Here is an 18,061-nt window from a genome sequence, read left to right as displayed (position 1 = left end):
ACCCGTAGGGACAATAAACAATTATGACCGAACCATTCCTTTAACTGAAGGATGTCCCTTTTTTACGTCTGGAAGGACCAGGGAGTAAATTGGTCCTCCTCGTCCCCGTCCACCCATACGTTTGCTGGCACTGGACTTGATAACAGTGATTGTTGGGGTGCACTCATAGCATTGAAATGTTTGGTGGTAATGTATCTGTGATCTGCACAGAATCGCCCACAATTCCATGTGTGTGCTTCTCTAGTACATTAGCAATAAGACCTTTTACAAAGTCGAATTGCATTTCCTTATATACTGGTTTGACCACCCATTTTTTACTTCTTTTTGTAAAGGCCGTAGTGTAGCGAAGCATCCCTACATTTCCCGTAGTCCTAGATTGTTCACGGCACACATTCTCATTATGGGCCAAGACCGCTAGTAGAGCCCTATGTTTCATGCCCTGTATGCCGAAATGCAATCGCTTTGGCCTGTACTTTAGGCACATGTTATGAAACACTTCCAAACCTCCTGTGTGACAGAATTCTGTCAGTCCCCTCAAATCTCTTGATAGAGTTTTATCGAAAACAATCTTCTCAATGGTTTTGTGTGTCGGTGAAGTTGGAATCAACCACTTCTTCTTCCGTGCCTCCTCTGTGGACAAAGGGCCATGTTCACATTGGTGGAAATGTTGGTTTTCTGTCCAGCGGTGAACGTTGGTACAGTGGTGCATCAGTGACCGCCATTTTTCTAGTAGGATTTCCACTGACCCTTCACAAGTTTTAGAGCTCCACCACAGATGGTTGCTGATAGACTGAGACCTTTGTGAAATAGTTTCCAAACCTTTTTTTTCCTTGCAGCCGAGATCTTCTTATTGATTGATTTAGATAGATGCCATACGTCAAATTGATGTTTAATATGTGGGAATTGCTCTCTCATTGTCTTGGCTATTGAAACGTGTCTGTCCGTGGCTATGAGCTCGATTTGCATTCCCCTCGATTGTAGATATTCCAATGATTTTATAAATCCTAGTTTCTCCATGGCCACTGAGGATGTACATTGGGACACCTGCACAAACACTGAACTCACAATTTTCTTACTATCCATGTCCTGAAAGTGGTAGGTGCAGTACTTGGCAGAAAATCCAGGGCTGTCGCACTGTCCATCGCCGGCTAGCCTGAATCGTTTGCCTTCGAATGTACTTTCTAGAGACAATTGTTCAATTTTCCAAGCATCACTACTGGCCGGAAATAGATAATCATGTTGGAATTTGTAGAACTGCATTTTAGAAATGAAATGGAGTCCCACAAACTGAAAGAAAGACTCTAACTTTCTAAAACTGGAGCCACTAAAAAGTGATGCAGCTGCACACAGTATATTGCCTGCTGGCAGTTTCCCCATCATCGGTTGTCCAGAACATGAGAACGTATGATGTAATGTACAGGCGGCATGTATAGTGACGTTACTGACTTGTTTTTGACGAGTCACATGAATCAATGGCTTCCACATACTTTCCCTCTAACTGAATGCCCACATTTCAGCATACTTATAATATCCATCAAACAACTGTAGAATACTATGTATTTTGCATCTTTCATTATACTGTCATCCGGCATCACAGATGTTTCGGACTGTGTCGTTGTGGACATATCACCAAAATTGAAACTAATATCGCTGATATCATGTTCGGATGCGTCAGTGAATAGTGCTGCTGGTTCAGTCTCTCTCATGTCAACATCTGTTACTTGAACATTGATGGGAGAACACAACATCATTGTCGACAGATTTTTGGGTGGCATTTTTTTTTGATGGTGTAGATTGTGTGAATTGATCTGCGACTACTTCAGAGTTATCGTGAATACATCCAATATCATCATCTTGTGGTGGTGCAGTCACACTGTAGCAATGGTCCAATGAAACTTTGCTGGATTCTCCGGACACATTGAACTCATGTTCTGGCCATTGGACATTTGCATCTCGAGTCTGAACACTCCGCGCGTGAATTAATAGTTCCTCCATAGCATAAATGGTCTGGCAAGCAACATCTCTCATTTGCTTCACAGTCTGTGTATGTATATTTCGTACACCCACGGGTAACTAGAGGACAGATTGGGAAAGGGATGTTCAGTTTATACACAAGCTAAAGTATAGTACAATTGACAGAAATAAAACATACTACAGTCGCCAGCACAAAATGATTTCTAAAAATATGACCTATTTGTAACTAACATTTTTTTTGTTTCTTTTCTTTGCAACTTTCTTGACTCGAACTTCAAAATGTGCACGCTGTTGCTCCAATTCTTTTACGCATGTCTTCCGTTCGTCTTGCGCAGCAACGACAATATTTTCTGGATCCGCATAGACAGCTTGGAATGACGCTCCATCGACTCCCTGAAACATAGTACTTTCATTACTATGTATCACATTATTGAAAACATAAAACTCACGTGAGGACGACCACACAGGTACATCTCAATAGCTAAACATAAATTAAACATTGTGTAGAACAATCAAACGACAAGTATTCAAGCTCTGATGATCTAGTTCTATGGAACTGTCAGTATCCATACCTCTGGCTCCGCATAGACTGGCGCCTCAGCAACTCCCTGAAACACAGTACTTACATTAGTATAGTTTTCAATATTGTAAACATAACACACACTTGTGGTCGACGTCCCAGGTACATATAAATAGATGACCACAAATGATGCATCTAAAATAATCAATGGATATCTAAATAAGATCCGATTTAATCGAATTATTTCTCCGATTTATTTACATCTTCATCATCTAGAAGGGATGTTGTGATTGTGGAGGAAGCTCCGTCATCTACCTGAAACACAGTACTTGCGTTAATAATGAAGAAAGTATAGCAAATGGCATCTTGTTATATCATCACGCTCGATGGAACGCTCAGTATCCATACCTCGTGCTGCTCAAGAATATCTATGGACGTTGTAAATGTAGTGCGCACTTCCGAAAGCTGTTGCGCCGAATCGTATACGCATGTTCCCACTTCAACTTCTCCTGGATTTACTTGAATGGCAGTCTCCGCATCAAGTGCAGGGGTTGACGCTCCATCTACCGCCTGAAACATAGTACTTGCATTAGTAAAAATTACAATATTGAAAACATAACACACACTTGGGATTGACGACACAGGTATATATCAACGGCTAATCACGAATGAAACATTGTGTAGACCAATCAAATGACAAGTATTCCAGCTCTGATGATCTACTTCGATGGAGCTGTCAGTATCCATACCTCGTGCTGCTCAAGAATATCTACAGATGTTGTCAATGTGGTTGATGCTTCAGCATCTCCCTGAAAGACAGTACTTGCATTAGTATGGATAACACTAATTATAACTGAAAACAAACACTAGGGGACGGCAATTAAGGTGTATATCAATTGGAAAGCTTTAACCAAATATTCAGTAAAATAATGACACGATACATAAAAACGATTACTTGACATGCATAAAACAAGTCTGTCGCATAATAGCTATGTAAGATTACCTGATACGCGCTAGAAGTGGTTGATAACTGTGGGCACGTCACGGATGTAGAATGTTCTTGCTTCATATTCAGTGGATAGTCATGCAATTGTAAAGGTAAATTATTGTTTGTTATTGAAATGGCTATAGTAAAAATTGCATTGTAAGGCGACAGAATACTTGTGAATAATGCTATTGTCAATGCGTAATATAGCACAGTTCCCTGAGGCCATAAATAGATTTTCTTTGAGGGTTATAAAATCGAAAAAGTAATTTGATAAATGTCATTATTCTAAAACCTATACACTCATATCAATATCGAAAGTATTACAAGGGACACAACACCTACAATGTCAATGAATCCATTCGGCTACCTACACACTACCACAAGGCCTAAAGCTAAAACCGGAAACTTGACTCACCAGTGGCGGAATGTGGACGAATAGAGTGGGAATAGCGTTTGAGAGCAATTTTCGTATCGTTCGCCGTTTATTCTTCGTTGTTACCCAAGATGTGGTGTACATGTTCGAGGAAAAGTGCATTGTTTTAAATTCTGAAAAGTAAATATCAAGATAATTATAAAACCCTGATGAATAAAAATATCATAAAAAAGTAAATGAACCATACAATGTACAATGCAAGGTTTCTTTTGGTCACCGGAACTATAGCAGTTCATCAAGTGCGGCTTTCTATTTGCATTACTTTCAGTAATTAAAAAATGATGGAACTAAACTCTGAACATGTGACTCGTCCCTTGGATGTACTGTCTTGCACGAGAACGAAACAAGCGTAGAATATAGACATGACCCGCAAAGGATGCAATTCGATGACAATTGACACAGATGAAAATAAATAGATCTATTAATAGCATAGCAATTGAAACTCGAGTCAAAAGCAACAAGGCCGACCAAAGAACATGGCACTATTGAGTACTCTACTCGAAAATATATAGATATTTAAAAATAACCTAAATATGACTGTGATACATGGCCTTACCTTGACCAACAAACAGTTATATTCAGCAAGCCCAGTAGTTTGTGGCAGGAGAACAGGTAGATGGCCACGGCTAGCACACTGCCGAGTTTGCTCGAAGCGCTCACAGAAGTTCACAGATAGCACGACGATGAGCAGATTAACATCGATCTCAGTGGTGCTCAGGTAGCACGTTCAGGAGTTGACTTGCAAAGCACAAAGATGTTCTCATGCGACATATCAAGTGGTTTAGAAAGTATTAGAAACAGGGGTGTGTTTGTGAATGAATGATGTGTATATGTCGTGGTATTGTGTGGTTTGCCGGGGTGGGTCGGACAGCGTGAGGGTGGGGATCCTGCCTGGAGACACGGGGTCTGAGGAGGCCATGTGAGCAATGGCCCCTGGGCGTGGGATACCTTTTGAAGTGTACATGGTGATTGGCACCTTGCCCGTTTGCTCCCCTGACAGCACACCATGGCAGCTCTTATCCCCGGGTGCGAACTGCCTTTGATAGAGGGCTGGGGGGTTGATGGGCCGGTGGGCGTGCATACAAGGCACAGGAAGACTCTTGAATGGAGACACACTTGATTCATTTAAAAAATCGAAACAACCGTTCATAAACATATGTGGCGTTTTATTTTGTTACTTATTTTGATGGCACAAAAATAGAAAACTTTAAACATTGTACAGGTCAGGTTGCAGCGCAGCGAGGGAAAATCTCCTGTACTGACCGCTGTCACTGGGGAAAGTTTGTCTTATGGCACCAACGACACAGGCGGGTATTACTCTTCGAACACGGTGTCCAAGCTTCCCGTGAAGTCACCATGTAAAGGAACGATAGGCCACCAGCCTGTACCACCTGTGAAAAAGAATGATAAACTGTTTTTAAATGCCCAAGATAAGTTGATTAAACGTTTGTTGTCAATGACAATTCTTGTAACTAATGGCATTCTGCTCAGAAAAATGCTATCTAGACACTGCACACTATTGAACGACTTTCATGAGTTACAATGATATGTATATGTAATTTTGGATATAGTAGAAGACCATGAAATAGGAATGGCATGACAAGCAGAGTATACTTACTCGTTACTCGGATTACGAGGACGAACAGTTGCGCGAAGTTCGTGCATAAGCACCATCATTATCCTCAACACGGACCGTGTGAGGCAGGCGGCCCTGAAGTCTGGCAGCTCGGTGATGCATTGCGGCCGTGGCTCGCCTTCCGAAATGTAGGCCACGCATCCCGAGTTTTCACAGCAGCAGCAGTTCTCGTCCTCGGTTGGCATTAGCTCGCACCGACTGCATGTGCACCAGGTGGAAACACCGTCCATGCTACTAGGTCCAGGCTCTTCAGCTGTTGAATCGTCCTCCCAACTGCCGTCCGAAGACACATCGTTTTCGCGTGTTTCCCTTTCCAGTAGTTCCTCCTCGGTATATTCGGGCTCGTACATGTAGGGTTTAATTGTAGCCATTGTGTGGTAGACGAACTAAAATAATTTATAGCGATGGTACTGGTATCTGTTCACACGGGCTACAAGCAACGAAGGTATCTGACCAGCGCACAGAAACAAGTCACAAAATACTCTAAGAAATACAGTGAGTCGAATGGATTCGAAAATCTGCTGCTGTGTGTTGTCAAACGGTCTGTTTATACTTATTGAGTAAAGAGGCGTCCTGCCATTTTCATGGCGACACGTCATTAGCTGAAGCGCACCGAATGTTGACACGAGACATGCTTTGGCGTTCTGAAATGGGCGGTACGCGTCTGCTGATGTCAGGCTCAGGGGCGGGGATATGATTTAGTGCTGCAAAAGCAGGTCACCCAGGGCGATGAGGCAAGTGATAGGATTATCACAAAATGGCTGCGCCCTACTGCCTGTTTTCGCGTGTGTTTAATGGCGAAAACTCAGGTAAGGACCATAGGAAATTTTTTTAAATTCGACCCACTTAGGCTTAAAAACACATGGCCGACCCGTAGAGACAATAAATAATTATGACCAAAACATTCCTTTAATAGTAAACTCAAGTAACTCCAGAGCAGCCGGGCCAGACGGCCTAACAAAGGCAATTCTCATTAAAACATTTTTTTTTTAAAAAAAAACAGAACAATGTGCATCCTTTATGAAGGAACGGTTTTATGTAATCAAAAACACACAAAACATTCGCCTTCATGGTCTCGATCCATTGTAGTGCCTATCTTCAAGAAGGGCGATAGGTCAGACCCTACCAACTATAGGACGATCACCCTTTTGGATGTCATGGGGAAGATCTCCGCTGCACTAATTCTCAAGGACTTGAACAAGTGGAGTACAGTTACAAACCATTTTGACCAATGGCAGGCGTGAATCGTGAAGGGGATCGGAACAACTCTAAATCTCTTCCTCATTAATCTTTCAAAGAGCAGGACAAAGCCGAAGAAAAAAAATCCATTTTACTTGTCTTCCATTGACCTGGCCCAGGCTTTTGATACAGTTGATAGATCGATAATATGGTCGAAATTAAAGCCCTGGGTCTGTCCGTAAGATTTAAGAGCAGCCATTAAGGTCCTCTACTCGGAAACCACCTTTAGACACCATGGGAAGCTTCTCTGAACCGATCCAAACGGCAAAGGGTCTTAAACACGCATGCCGTTGGCTCCAGCTTTATTTAACCTGTACATTTCGGATATGGAATGCACATTTAACAGCATTCAATTGTTCCCTCCTCGATTAGTCGCTGTCCAGTTGAGCAGGCTCCTGTATGCTGATGACCTGGTGTTGCTGGACCAGACCCAGATTGGCCTGCAATGACAAATCGATGCCCTGAGCATTTATGTGAAAGCTTAAGGTCTCCATATAAATTTTTAAAAAGTCACAAATTCTGATCTTGGGTTGGAAACCTGGTCGAAGCCTCCGGTCCAATGCCTGGTACTTAAAGGGGTAAAGATAATGGCGGTAACATCAATGATGTACCTGGGAGTGTGTGTAAATGATGGTATCAATGACTCGTACAGAGAATGTACTTTGAGGAGTAAAACGAGGAACCTTGCTGCACAGGCGAGGCTGATAATCGCGCGCCACTATACACTTTCATTGCTTCCTGTGATTGAATTCTATCAGATGAAAGTACTTCCAACCTTGACTTATGGTGCTGAAGCCTTGTTTGCTTTATCATGGACAGTGCGGCCCAAGTGCGAAGCATCTTTTGGAGGAGTGTACTATCTCTACCAATGTCCACCCCTATCAAGGTAATTGGAAAGAAGCTTGGTCAAACGTCAATGTATGCAGTAACGCTCTGGAAACGTTGTCTTTCGACCGCAAGTGCTTGACACCGGCCTCTGAAGGTGGCTTTGCAGTGTTAAAGAAAGCCTTAATATCAAACAAGGAGCAGATACTGGTAGAGTGGAGAAATACCTGCAGGGCAATTCTGGAGAGTGTGAACCTATCAGAAAATATTGTAACGGAGAACCCTCTCCACGTTAAGCAAAAAATATATGACCTGGACTGGATAGACACGCAGGAAGCCAGAAGCAAGTTTAAGATTTGGGTAAGAGCTTCGCAGATTTCAGAAAGCTTTGTATGGTTCCCAGGTACTGGGCAGAGCGTCCTTTGAGCCTACGAAGCCAGTTCATGCGATTTCGTCTTAACCTGTTTTCCACTAGAGAGTAACGGAAGTAAGGAAGGACTCCCCCTTACGAGACGACTCCTGTAGCTTGTGTCATCAGAATGCAGAGACTTTGCTGTGTCTGGCCCCAAGGGCCACCAGGTCTAAGTTGATGGGCGCATTTTTTAATGACTCCCTGAATCTAACACCGAGCGAGCAGTGGGACATTCTGGTGCCTTGTCTCTAGCAGGGCTTGCATCTTTAAAGGACATTTTGGGGGAAATGTATCTATGTGCCTTGTAATCTGAGAACCTTTTTTAAGGCTTGGTGGTTGGTCGGCCCGAATGAATCAAATGTCCTGCTTTGCATGCTTCTTTTAAACAGGGTTTCTTGTTTTATAATGGGAGAGGTGGACGGCTATCAATTTCCTGATTTTTAATGTTAACGAGAATGTAAATATCTGTAAGATTATTTTTTTCTTGTAGCGAAAAGTTTTCTTTTGTACCATGTGTTAATAATAATTAAAAAAAAAAACTTCTGGAGGTTTTATCATATTTACTCGTTGCAGCATTCGAACCAGTCGGGCTCCCTCCGCCTGAGCACCTTTTCTAATTCACAAGGATTATCCCCAATATTGTTGTTTATTTTTTATTTATTTATTTGTTATACGCCCAGACCCAGAGGTCTCACGGCGTGGGTTACAGGATGCTTACTTTTCTGGTTACAGGGCAATATCATTATGCAATCAAACATGAATCGAACAGTATACGCCCAGACCCGGAGATCCCACAGCGTGGGTTCCAGGATGCTTACTTTTCAGGTTACAGGGCAATATCGTTATGCAATCACACATGAATCGAACAGTATACGCCCAGACCCGGAGATCCCACAGCGTGGGTACCAGGATGCTTACTTTTCAGGTTACAGGGCAATATCGTTATGCAATCAAACATGATTCGAACAGTATACGCCTAGGCCCGGAGGTCTCACAGCATGGGTTACAGGACGCTTACTTTTCTGATTACAGGGCAATATCATTGTACAATCAAACATGAATCGAACAGTATACGCCTAGGCCTGGAGGTCTCACGGCGTGGGTTACAGAATGCTTACTTTTCTGGTTACAGGGCAATATCATTATACAATCACACCTGCAGAGTGCAGGTGTTCTAATCAAGGCACAGCTGCTAGAGAGTTTCTAAGGTTAGATGGAGAGTTATAGTTGTTCTAGTTCATTCGTACACGTTGAACTGCCAGGTATTTAGCATTTTCTTGAATTTCTGGTGAGAAGGTTCACATCTGATGTTGGACGGAAGGGTATTCCATGATTTGGGTGCCATAACTCAGAAACTGTGTCCCCCTGCCCTGGTGCGTTTGTACCCAGGGACGAAGAGTAGTGGGTTGTTACTCGATCTGAGGACTGTGATGCTCTTTTTGTAGAGGATGGCATTGTTCAGATAAGTGGGGGCTGTATTGTAGAGGCACTTATAAGTGATATATAGTATTTTAAAGGAGATTCTGGCTTTGATTGGGAGCCAATGGGCCTCCCTTCTGATCTTTGAAATATGGTTTATTTGATTATGCCTACTGCTGCTCACAATGCTTTATTTTGCAAAAGGTGGAGTTTAGCTATGTTAGAGTTAGAGGCACCTAGCATTAGTATGTTGCAGTAATCTAGCTTAGACAGGATAAGAGCCCTGGCTAGAGTAATGCAGTTTTTTCGGGGGTCAAGAATTTCTGACTCAGAGCAGTGAGCTTGGAGGTGTAGGATGTGGCTGAGGAAAGTGTGTTGAAATTTTTGGTCAGTGTAAGATTGGTGTCAAGGTGAACCCCTAGAGTTTTGGCTTGGTTGGGAATGGGGATGGGTGTGCCGTCAATAGTGATCGAAGCATAATCTCAGTGGAGGGCTTTGACTTTAGCTAGAGACCCCACGATGAGGATCTCTGTCTTTTCATCGTTTAGACAGAGACTATTGTTTGCCATCCAATTTTGGATGATGGCATAGATTTTGTTAACTGTGATTGTGTCTTGCTCATGGTTGCCCGTAACAGGGATAAGTATCTATAGATCACTCCCATGGCATCTAGTGCTGCAAAGAGTAGCTGAGTGTAGGCGTTGTAGAGAGTTGGCGATATGCAGGGGCCTTCTGGCACTCCTATTGGGACTCGGATGGGGTTGGCTGCTTCCTTTCCAATGCTAATTCGATTGGATAGAAATGATTTGACCCAGAGTGTCGCTTCTTGGGAGAAATATAAATTGTTAAGTAATGCATTGCATAGTTTGTCGTGGTCCACCAGATCGAATGCGGCAGATAGATCTAATAGTAGTAGAATGCTGAGGTAGCCGGTGTCTCTTATAGTATTCATTTGGATTTTTAAGTCTAAGAGTGTCGTTTCGGTGCTGTGGTTAGGCCGAAAGCCTGAGTGTCTATCACCTAGGCGGTTGTTCTCCTCCAAATAGTTTTGAATTTGGGAGTAGGCTATTTTATCAACTATTTTGAGCAGAAAGGGGATGTTGGTTATTGGGCGATAATTTGTGGGTACAGCAGGGTCAAGAGATGTTTCTTTAAGCAATGAGGTGACCCATGATTCTTTGATGCTAGCAGGTACCACCTTGGAAGCAAATGAGGGATTGATACATTTTGTGATGATAGGTGATAGGGCGGGAGCGCATAGTTTGACAAGTTTGGCTGGGAAGCAGTCTCCTTTGCAATTAGAGGCTTTGAGTTTGGATATTGTATCAAGGACTTGCTCTTGGCTGACCTGGGAAAAATGGAATGCTGTGTTAGATTTCTGAGTTCTGGGTCCAACGGGAGGGTAAGGGTTTTTTTTTGGCTGTGATTTTGTTTAGGAGGGTCTCAGTTTTTGATGCAAGTGCATTTTGTATGATGGTACACCATGCTTTGCTGGTATTTAAGGAGGCGGTCATAGGAATAGGGCTTTCCAATTCTTTCAATATGGTGAAGAGCTCTTTGGAGTGCAATGCTGCATTGTTGATACGTGTGTTCAGGGCGTTTGCTTGATGTTCTATTAGGGTGGATTTGAAGAGCTCTTTGGAGTGCAATGCTGCATTGTTGATACGGGTGTTCAGGGCGTTTGCTTTATGTTCTATTAGGGTGGATTTGAAGAGCTCTTTGGAGTTCAATGCTGCATTATTCATACGTGTGTTCAGGGCGTTTGCTTGATCTTCTATTTGGGTGGATTTGAAGAGCTCTTTGGAGTTCAATGCTGCATTGTTGATACGTGTGTTCAGGGCGTTTGCTTGATGTTCTATTAGGGTGGATTTGAAGAGCTCTTTGGAGTTCAATGCTGCATTGTTGATACGTGTGTTCAGGGCGTTTGCTTGATGTTCTATTAGGGTGGATTTGAAGAGCTCTTTGGAGTTCAATGCTGCATTGTTGATACGTGTGTTCAGGGCGTTTGCTTGATGTTCTATTAGGGTGGATTTGAAGAGCTCTTTGGAGTTCAATGCTGCATTGTTGATACGTGTCCAGGGCATTTGCTTGATGTTCTATTAGGGTGGATTTGAAGAGCTCTTTGGAGTTCAATGCTGCATTGTTGATATGTGTGTTCAGGGCGTTTGCTTGATGTTCTATTAGGGTGGATTTGAAGAGCTCTTTGGGGTTCAATGCTGCATTGTTGATACGTGTGTTCAGGGCGTTTGCTTGATGTTCTATTAGGGTGGATTTGAAGAGCTCTTTGGAGTTCAATGCTGCATTGTTGATACGTGTGTTCAGGGCGTTTGCTTGATGTTCTATTAGGGTGGATTTGAAGAGCTCTTTGGAGTTCAATGCTGCATTGTTGATACGTGTGTTCAGGGCATATGCTTTATGTTCTATTAGGGTAGATTTGAAGAGCTCTTTGGAGTTTGTTAGGGAGAATTCTCTGTTTAGGCTGAATTTCCTAATCTAGTGAGTCCCCCAGCAGCTTTGCTGGATTTCTGGAGTTTGTTTTTTTTCCATCCTGCCAAGAGTGAGACTCTTTTTCTCCCACTCTTGGACATAAATGTGTGTAATTCCTTTGAATGTCAATGTGTTCTATGGGCTATGGGGTCTTTTACTCCATAGGGTCTCATATGTTTTTCTATGTGTGTTACACCGCACCCTACGTGCCTTAACACTGGGGCGTCCTAGCGGACCTCCATCATAGACTCCATACCCGGGGACTGACTACTGTCTCCCCGGGCATGTAAAGCCACCATTGGCTTTACTAAACCTAAATTTACTAACAGAACTAGTACAAACCGTCCTATTGTGGACGTACTAGTAGGGGTAATTCGATTACTCCTAGGTCTGTTATTCGAGGCGGCACTGTCCCGTCCCCCCTCGTCGAGTTTTGGCTGCTGGCAGTGGAAACTACTTGTTATATTCAACCCCGAATATAACCCTATGGGATTCTTCCCATTGTTAGAGATTGATACTGTTTCTCGTTAATCTCTAACATACCACCGGTCTACTTATCTTAAATAAGTCTATCGGATGGTATTTTCTGCCAGAACTCGGTTTTTAAAATGGCGTCTGTGTTCGTCTCTGTGACTCCTAAACCAAAGGTCGAGCCCTTTGTTCCACTTTTGGCGGGCTCTGTACAGAGACCCTCCAAAGTGGTGCCATTCTGTCTGGGTTACCACAGGGGTGTGGGAGGGGGTTTAGGCACCCTGGACCGAGTTGCCTTGCCAACTCTGGTCGCACTCTGGTGTGATTGGCCCAAGTGGTGAGCCTCCCCGCTCACCACTTAGCGTGTGTTGATTGACAGCTAGGCTGAATGAATGGGGGTTTTCTGCATAAAAGCAGGGCTTTTGGGACTGGATCTTCAGAAGTCGCCACAGGACCTAAGAATCCGACGATGGTAAAGCTGAGCCGACCTGCAACGACGGCACCTCCGGTGGAGCCCTGCTAAACTGACTCACCACTTCCCGACGACAGAGGAGATCTCCCTGCCGGAGAGTCTCTTCCCCTGACTGGTGGGAACAACCAGTCCCCTTTGCTTTTTCTTCGCCTCAGGACGCAGTGGTCGAATTGCCCGTGCAGAGCACCTCGGCAACCGGATAGCCACTCCCCTTGTACCGCGACCAAAAGGTGGTGCCTTGTGACAGAGCACTCCGCGGCTGGTCTCTTCCCTGGTGGTGCACCAGACTTCACTTTTCTTCGACGACGAGATCATCTCTAAACTTGGCAAAGACCCGACGTGCATCCACCACCAGGAACATCTGCCCCCGCCGGAGCTGTCTCTCCACAATCAAGGTACTGTGTCCGCCTGGCTTCCCTTGTTGCCAGATAGAGTGAGGTGTCTTAATCCTCGCCTCTCCATAGGGTCGCCTCCAAGCTTTCTCTAGCGTGTTGTTCTGAACTGGTCCAATCTTCCAATAACAATTTGCTTCAAAGACTCAAACGCATTTCCACTAAGATACTTTTGGGACATATCGCCTTGCCTCTCTTCAAGTGGGCCTGGCCTCTGAACTTTATGATCTATTGTGGTTCTTGCTTTCTTGCCTTACATTTTTTTTTCCGTGAAGTATTGAACTGTGTTGATTTCGTAACCTACTTATTTTTCTCTCCCGTCCTAACTAATATTAGAGTGCCATCTAGGTTGAGGCATACACCTCTGTCTGCAAATAAGTGATGCTGGTAGAACCTAGACTTGTCGAACTATTGTTAGGGGGATTGATCTGTTCTCTTCGTAGAGTAATTGAAGTGTTTGCCGTGATAGTGCCAAAGTGTTTTCTATAGATGTGCCGTTATAAATAAATACCTTTATATCTTTACACTAAAGCCTTGTTGCGTGTTTGCTTGTCTTACTGTGAAGAATTGCCCTATCTTGTATACTCCACATACTGCTCAACTCTTCTTGAGAGAAGTCTGACTGCTCAGCCACAGCTACCAAGTGAATCTGTGTGGTACAGACTGCTACCAAGTGGGTTTACTGCCAAACACCTGTAGTCCTAAATCTTTTGCAGTGGTCCCAGAGGGAACTGCACAGGTTTCCGCCTAACAGAGTTCAATGCTGCATTGTTGATACGTGTGTTCAGGGCATTTGCTTGATGTTCTATTAGGGTGGATTTGAAGAGCTCTTTGGGGTTTAATGCGCATTTGCTTGATGTTCTATTAGGGTGGATTTGAAGAGCTCTTTGGAGTTCAATGCTGCATTGTTGATATGTGTGTTCAGGGCGTTTGCTTGATGTTCTATTAGGGTGGATTTGAAGAGCTCTTTGGGGTTTAATGCTGCATTGTTGATACATGTGTTCAGGGCGTTTGCTTGATGTTCTATTAGGGTGTATTTGAAGAGCTCTTTGGAGTGCAATGCTGCATTGTTGATACGTGTGTTCAGGGCATATGCTTGATGTTCTATTAGGGTGGATTTGAAGAGCTCTTTGGAGTGCAATGCTGCATTGTTGATACATGTGTTCAGGGCGTTTGCTTGATGTTCTATTAGGGTGTATTTGAAGAGCTCTTTGGAGTGCAATGCTGCATTGTTGATACGTGTGTTCAGGGCGTTTGCTTGATGTTCTATTAGGGTGGATTTGAAGAGCTCTTTGGAGTTCAGTGCTGCATTGTTGATACGTGTGTTCAGGGCGTTTGCTTGATGTTCTATTAGGGTGGATTTGAAGAGCTCTTTGGAGTTCAATGCTGCATTATTCATAGGCGTGTTCAGGGGATTTGCTTGATGTTCTATTAGGGTGGATTTGAAGAGCTCTTTGGAGTTCAATGCTGCATTGTTGATACGTGTGTTCAGGGAGTTTGCTTGATGTTCTATTAGGGTGGATTTGAAGAGCTCTTTGGAGTTCAATGCTGCATTGTGGATATGTGTGTCCAGGGCATTTGCTTGATGTTCTATTAGGGTGCATTTGAAGAGCTCTTTGGAGATCAATGCTGCATTGTTGATACGTGTGTTCAGGGCGTTTGCTTGATGTTCTATTAGGGTGGATTTGAAGAGCTCTTTGGAGTTCAATGCTGCATTGTTGATACGTGTCCAGGGCATTTGCTTGATGTTCTATTAGGGTGTATTTGAAGAGCTCTTTGGAGTTCAATGCTGCATTATTCATAGGCGTGTTCAGGGGATTTGCTTGAGGTTCTATTAGGGTGGATTTGAAGAGCTCTTTGGGGTTTAATGCTGCATTGTTGATACGTGTGTTCAGGGCATTTGCTTGATGTTCTATTAGGGTGGATTTGAAGAGCTCTTTGGGGTTTAATGCTGCATTGTTGATACGTGTGTTCAGGGTGTTTGCTTGATGTTCTATTAGGGTGGATTTGAAGAGCTCTTTGGAGTTCAATGCTGCATCGTTGATACGTGTCCAGGGCTTGATGTTCTATTAGGGTGGATTTGTAGATTTTGTTTGCTTTGGTGAATGACTTCACAGAATCTAATTCTGGATTTATTGTGGATGTGTTCCAACGACCTTTAGTTACATCTTAATACTACCAGTTCATCATTGAACCCGAAGTTGGAATGTTTAGCTAGCCGTGGTATTTTTGTTTTGATTGGGGCTAGAGCATTGATAGTGGTGGAGAGACAGGTATGGTAAGAGTCTACAAGGCAGCTGGGGTCTGTGTCCTATGCTGGTTTGTGCTGTAAATGCTTCTAGCAGGACAGAGGTGATAGTTTCCACTGAAAGGTTGTTTGTGCTCCTTATTTCAATGGGGAAAAGGGATGTCGTGTCCCTGGTTGCCGTTCCTTGTGTGAGAATTTGGAAACAGAGGAGGTGGTGATCGGACCAGTTGATAGCTAAAATAGAGTCAATTGATAGGCTTGTGTTTAAGGCAAGTATACAATCTAGCGTTCTGCCCTTAACATGAGTAGGTATGTTCACAAGTCGTGTGAAGTTCATATCAGAGAGAGAGGAGTGAAGGGCACTCGCTTTGTAATCAAAGGTGTCGTTGAAACCTAGATTCAAGTCGCTGAGTAGTATGAATTTGGTGTTCGGTTTGGAGTAGGGCGTGATGAGTAATGGAATATCGGATTCAGGATGATTGAGGTGGTTGGGAGCTCTGTAGGTTGTGAGGAGGTTGATAGTGGTATTGTGATTAGTAGACAGTTTGATAAGAAGCAGTTCATAACCTCCCTGGTTATCACAGGGGCAGGATCTAAATTGAAGATAATTTTTTGCGATAGGGCAACTCTTCTTCCTCCTACTCAGTTGGTGCGGTCTGATCTGAATATAGTGAAGTCCGGGGGTATGGCCAATGTGAGGTCTGGGGCCGAGGCTGGGTGCAACCAGGTTTCGGCAGTGACTAGGAAACCAAGATGGTGATCAATAATGAGATCATGCATCTCAATGGCATGGGCGCCTCGAGAGCGCACATTAAGGAGAGCTCCTTTGAGCGGCGGTGAAGGCTCTAGATAAGAGGTGGGAGGAAGGCGAATAGGGGTCTGGGGGTGGTGGTGTTAACGTTGTTGCTAGCTGGGGTGCAGGTGGCTGTTGGGGAAGTAATGGTGTAATGCACTTTGGTATCCCGTTTGGACATATCAGTGTTACTTGTGGTGTGGGGTGAGCTGTGGCAGAGACGTGCCAAAAGTCTGGAGCGCATGATGTGTCCTTTGCAGGGTTAAGTGGAAATGGGTGGTGGCAGGGGCAGTCTGTGCGTAACGGACCAATGCATGGGAGGGTTAGATATCTACTGGTCAGGGGGCTGTTGAAGGAGAGAGGGATGGTTTCGTCTTTCATTAGGTTTCTGGTGTTGTGGTTGGGCGTGTAGGCTTTGGTCAAGGGTGGTGTTGGCTGAGAGAAGGGTATGGTTTTGGGAAGGAAGGGGGTTGGACAGGGAGTGGGGTGGTGGCGGGGACAACCTAATTTGATTACGCCCTTCCCTACATGGATAAAGGCTCCTCCCGAGCAGGGTAGGGAATCCATGTTGATTGGGATAGAGACCATGGAGATGTCGGTCGGTGATACTTGTGGATCCTCCAGTTTTAATGTAGAGGCCTGAATAGATCTGCATGCGTGAGATAGGTGAGGATAGTAGGCAGGTGTCGTGCCCCACTGTGCTCTCCATAGGGCGATTCCATATAGAGCTGCGGGGGGGGGGGGCAGGAGCTGAGAAGGCCTGCGCTCTGGTGTGAGCGGACTCAATAGAGGGTCTTGGTTGGGCTATGGGTGAAGGTAAGGTTCCCAGGCCAAGCAATTAGATACAATGCGTAAGCTTGGTATCTCCCAGTATGGTCACCACGGTTGGTAAAAACAAATCTCTAGCGGTGCAAGGCACAAGATATATTGCAGTATGACTACAGCGGTGGTTAGAGACAATTCTGAAGCGGTATACAATCCAACATATAGTCCAGTATGATTACAGCAAAATATGTTACAGCATAACCCTAGTGGGCAGACATATACATGTAGGCGGAGCGCTTTGTGATGGTTGATAAGGTCAGTGTGAGTATGCAAATAGTTTTTCACGAACCTGGCGTGCACAATAGTTCACAGGTGTTGGTATAGTAGTAGTCGATTTCGTAGAGTTCTGCTTGTCTGGGAAGCATGGCTGCCACTCATGTAATGTGCTTGATGCGGTTGCAGGGGTTCTATGCAGCTGTGTTGCCAAAAGCATGCACTGTGCAGTTGTCGATAGGGGGTGAGTAGTCAGTGGGTCGACGCTGTGAGCGGGGCGGAGCAGTTAGTGAAAAGAGCATGGGGTACCAATTCAGATCCAGAATAGTGGGAGTGCAGCAAGTTGGGGGTGCGGGGTGGAGGTGGTAGAAACCTAGGATAGTGATTGAAGGATAATACCCATTGGGGGTGGGGGGCAATGCGAAAGAAAATTTACCTCGTTATTGCAAGCATTAGGCTCTGGTTGGCTGTCGTCATTAGTCTCTCCCACAATGCAAATAGAGTGAACCCAGGGACCCAATTTCCTGATTCTGTCAGTTTTAAAATTCGGACATTGCAGAACCAGATGTTGCATTGTTTGCAGAGGTGCCAGGACACACACACACACACAACATCCTCTTAGCTCCTTCGGTATTTTAGGTTTTGGACCCATCACCTCCAAGCTTGGAAGCACATTGAGGTGAAATTTCAAGTATCAGTCCCTCATTGTTTGTT

The 18,061-nt window shown here is 44.2% G+C and overlaps 1 protein-coding gene across 2 annotated transcripts in view; it reads right to left on the bottom strand.

Moving 5' to 3' along the window:
* Positions 1 to 18,061, bottom strand: part of LOC138566124 (zinc finger protein 282-like) — a 200,676-nt gene that overhangs the window by 10,545 nt on the left and 172,070 nt on the right. Inside the window, exon 7 of one of the 2 annotated variants that reach the window (XM_069643125.1) lies at positions 5,065 to 5,306. The exons of the other annotated variant lie outside the window; for it this stretch is intronic. Within the exon in view, the coding sequence (XP_069499226.1) occupies positions 5,230 to 5,306 (77 nt within the window). The 3' untranslated portion in view covers positions 5,065 to 5,229. Of the gene's footprint in view, positions 1 to 5,064; positions 5,307 to 18,061 lie in introns of those variants that run through there. 2 annotated transcript variants of the gene reach the window in all.

The sequence above is a fragment of the Ambystoma mexicanum genome, chromosome 2p, assembly GCF_040938575.1.
Source record: "Ambystoma mexicanum isolate Mex_15411 chromosome 2p, UKY_AmexF1_1, whole genome shotgun sequence".
Classification (NCBI taxonomy): domain Eukaryota; kingdom Metazoa; phylum Chordata; class Amphibia; order Caudata; family Ambystomatidae; genus Ambystoma; species Ambystoma mexicanum.
This window is presented reverse-complemented; position numbering and strand designations above follow the sequence as displayed.